General features: G+C 48.8%; 1 protein-coding gene across 1 annotated transcript; it reads left to right on the top strand.

The window, feature by feature from the left end:
- The first annotated feature begins 218 nt into the window (after positions 1 to 218).
- LOC143422824 (putative inorganic phosphate cotransporter) lies at positions 219 to 3,063 on the top strand. The gene is made up of 6 exons (XM_076893759.1): positions 219 to 602; positions 1,002 to 1,302; positions 1,432 to 2,017; positions 2,093 to 2,225; positions 2,303 to 2,544; positions 2,873 to 3,063. The coding sequence occupies exons 1-6, from the start codon at positions 599 to 601 to the stop codon at positions 2,996 to 2,998; spliced, it is 1,392 nt and encodes a 463-aa protein (XP_076749874.1). The 5' UTR covers positions 219 to 598; the 3' UTR covers positions 2,999 to 3,063.
- The last annotated feature ends 224 nt before the right edge of the window (positions 3,064 to 3,287 follow it).

The raw sequence follows: 3,287 nt of genomic DNA, 5'->3' as shown, positions 1-3,287 counted from the left end.
AATAACCACTGACGACACACTCTTTTGTTCAGTTTTCCAAGTAATTGCCGTTTAAAATTGACGCAATTACCAACGAGACACGCAAAACCTCTTCGAACGTCGGTCTGACCACAATTGAGCGCTAAAATGACAATCGACCAAGTCGCAGTGGAAACTTTTCGAGCGAACGTTTCAGCTCTGCGAACGTATCCCTCCGACACCTCGTTTCCGCTACCAGAGTCTGAACCAGGCGAGGCGATCGCGCGATCGATACTCGAAGCTATCGTCGATTTTGGGAACAAACGAGGAGCGCTGGTCCCGTACGTCGACGTCACGTGTAATCTGGTCCCCGTACAGCAATCGACGCAGCGTGCACGTACGAGATATCCGCGGAGGAGGAACTCAAAGCGCCTAACCGCGATCCGGCTACGTTGTTAACGATAATTCGATAGTCGTCGTCGAACCGTCGACACGGTCGAACGCGATCGAGTCGATGCGAAAAGAGACGAGCAACGACGACAGGAGAACGTGATGCCCGTCGACGCGATCGGCTAGCGCGCAGGGGTTGAAACTCTTCTGGTTCGAGCCAGCTGGACACTCGATCGAGGAAGACGGAAAGATGGGTAAGCTGGCAATAAATATCCTTTATCGTTCGCTGTTATGCAAATCGGCTGCTAAATATTCGAGAACCGATTTAAACGTCGCGTATCGCGGTGTGCTAATGTCGCGACGAGTGATTTTAATGGCCTCGCGCTTTCTAATCGACGCGATAATCCGCGGCGATTATTTATTTCCACGGGAACGATCCAAGCGACGGATTAACTCGGGTTAACTTATTTAACTTGGAGGGGTAGGATTTCGCGGGAGAATCAATTTAAAATTTCCTAGACTAATTCGAAAGTAGTGCGGGGTGGAAAAAAAATAAAAGTAGAACGCGCCGTTCTCCTGATAAAGTTTTTCCAATTTTATACTTGGACGTCGATGCAAATCGAGTCGGTTTCTCCTCGCGCTTCTGTTTCCAGCGATGAAACTGGAGATCGTCAGATTCCTCTTCGCCATAATGCTCTGCATCGCGAACATGATCATCTACGGGTTGAAGGTGAACATCGCGACGGCCATCGTCGGTATGGTGAAGGCTGCGAAGCCCAGCAACACGGAACAGATCGAGACAGTGTACGAGTGCGATTTCCCTGTCATCGAGGGCACCGTGGTCGACATAGACGGTCCGTTCGACTGGTCCACGACCGAGCAAGGACTCGTCGTCAGCATTTATTTCGCTGGCTACCTCGTTGGCATGTTCCCGTCAGGATACTTCGCCGATCGGTTAGTGAAAACTAATCGAAACATTACGATACAGCCTGATAGGCCTACCAGTCCAACTTCACATGATTTTATCGAATAAATCAGTGCCCAATCGATCGACAATCCCCTGTATCTGTTTACGTTGCCCAGTTTCAACACGAAGAACGTTCTGCTGATCTGCGTGCTGGGGAACGGCGTGCTGACGCTGTTGGTACCAGCTTGCGCGCACGTGCTGCTGCTACTTTACGCGGTGCGATTCTTAACGGGGCTGGTGAGCGCTGCGAACCTGCCAGTGGTGAACGTTCTCGTGGGCAAATGGGTCGTTTACGAGGAGAAGAGCACGTGGGTGGCCATCATTTACGCCGGTACGTCGCTGGGCACGGTGGTGTCCATCTTCACGTCCGGCATGATACTCGACTCCATGGGCTGGGAGGCGGTATTCTACATCCACGGGACGCTGCCGTTGATCTGGTGCGTGGTCTTCTACTTCTTCTTCGCTGACAACCCTGAGACGCAGAGGTACATCACGGAGAAGGAGCGACTGTACATCGTCAACTCGTACGGGCATCGAACGCCAGAGTCAGCGGACATGGCGGTGCCGTGGAGGTCGATCTTCACCTCGGTCCCGTTCCTCGCGTTGATCTACGCGAACACGTTCGGCAACTTCTGCTGGTACTTCCTGCTCACCCAGCTGCCGCTCTACATGAACAAGATACTCAGGTTCGACATCAAGTCGGTAAGCGGAGCACCGTTCGATTTCGATCGTCGCCAGCAGTCTTTCTCAACCGCCATGTAACTGTCGCTCACGCAGAACGCCTCGCTGAGCTGTTTGCCGTATCTGTTGAACGCGATTATGAACCCGATACTCGGCAGGATACTCGACTGGGGCAGGCAGCACAATCGTTGGACGCAAACTGCTGGACGGAAGGCCGCGGTGTTTATAAGTGAGACACGGTCCTTTGTACGCGAATCGATTTTCCAGATTGCTGTTAAAAATGCGATCGTTTTATTCGTTTTGCAGGCTGTATACCACCTAGCATCTGTCTTCTGGTGATAGCGTACATCGGTTGCGACCGCACGACGTCCACTGTGTTACTAATAATGAGCATCGTGCTGTGCGGTGCCATTTTTGTCGGGCATCTACTTAATCAGAACGATCTGGCCCCCAATTATGCTGGGATTCTAATGGGTATCACGAATACTCCGGGGACACTATCAGCGTTCATTTTGCCAGCCTTGGTTGGAGCGCTCATGGAGGAAGGGGTGAGTACAGGAAACGTCCATCGAAATGGACCGTGAGTACGATCTGTACATTTTTTTTTAATGGAACTCAGAATTTAATCGGAGAATTGGTTGAGAGGGTATCAGTGATTTATTTGGGGATTAAGTTTATCTGTAGAATGTCGTCTTATCAGTGTTACGTTCAGAGACAGAAAGAGGCATTGACTCACTTTTTTTTGTATTATTTCTCGATAACTTTTAAATATCATCCACGTGTGGATTTATCGGATGTAGATGTTCGTTAACGTAATGTGCTTGATTAGGAACACTATCGTCTATTGTATACTGATTTTCTCCATTCAAAACGCAGCATACAATGCAACGATGGAGGTACGTCTTCTGGATAAACATTATTGCCCAGATATCAGCGTTCGTCGTGTTCGTGATCTTTGGATCCGGAGAGATACAGCAGTGGAACTACGAGGCAGAGCAATGAGGAACCTCAACGTTTCGATCAGATGAGAAGACCATCTTCGTCTCCACTTCTCTTTCGATTCTACCACAGCTGATGCTAGACGCGATAGACTAGCTTCGCGCCCTTTTATTTAATAACAATTACCTGATAGAAGATGATCTGTATGATTTGTGAATCGTTAATGAAATTTTGTTTATTTAGAGAAATTTTATGCGACACTTCGATGTATATACTTTTCTACACATTTTGAAGGAATAATTACCAGCGATGAACTCTTGTTGTATTAAAAGTCTGAGAGGGGTAAATTCCT

Source organism: Xylocopa sonorina, chromosome 4 (genome assembly GCF_050948175.1).
Source record: "Xylocopa sonorina isolate GNS202 chromosome 4, iyXylSono1_principal, whole genome shotgun sequence".
NCBI classification, from domain to species: Eukaryota; Metazoa; Arthropoda; class Insecta; order Hymenoptera; family Apidae; genus Xylocopa; species Xylocopa sonorina.
Note: the sequence above shows the minus strand (reverse complement) of the source record. Positions and strands in the feature narration are given on the sequence as shown.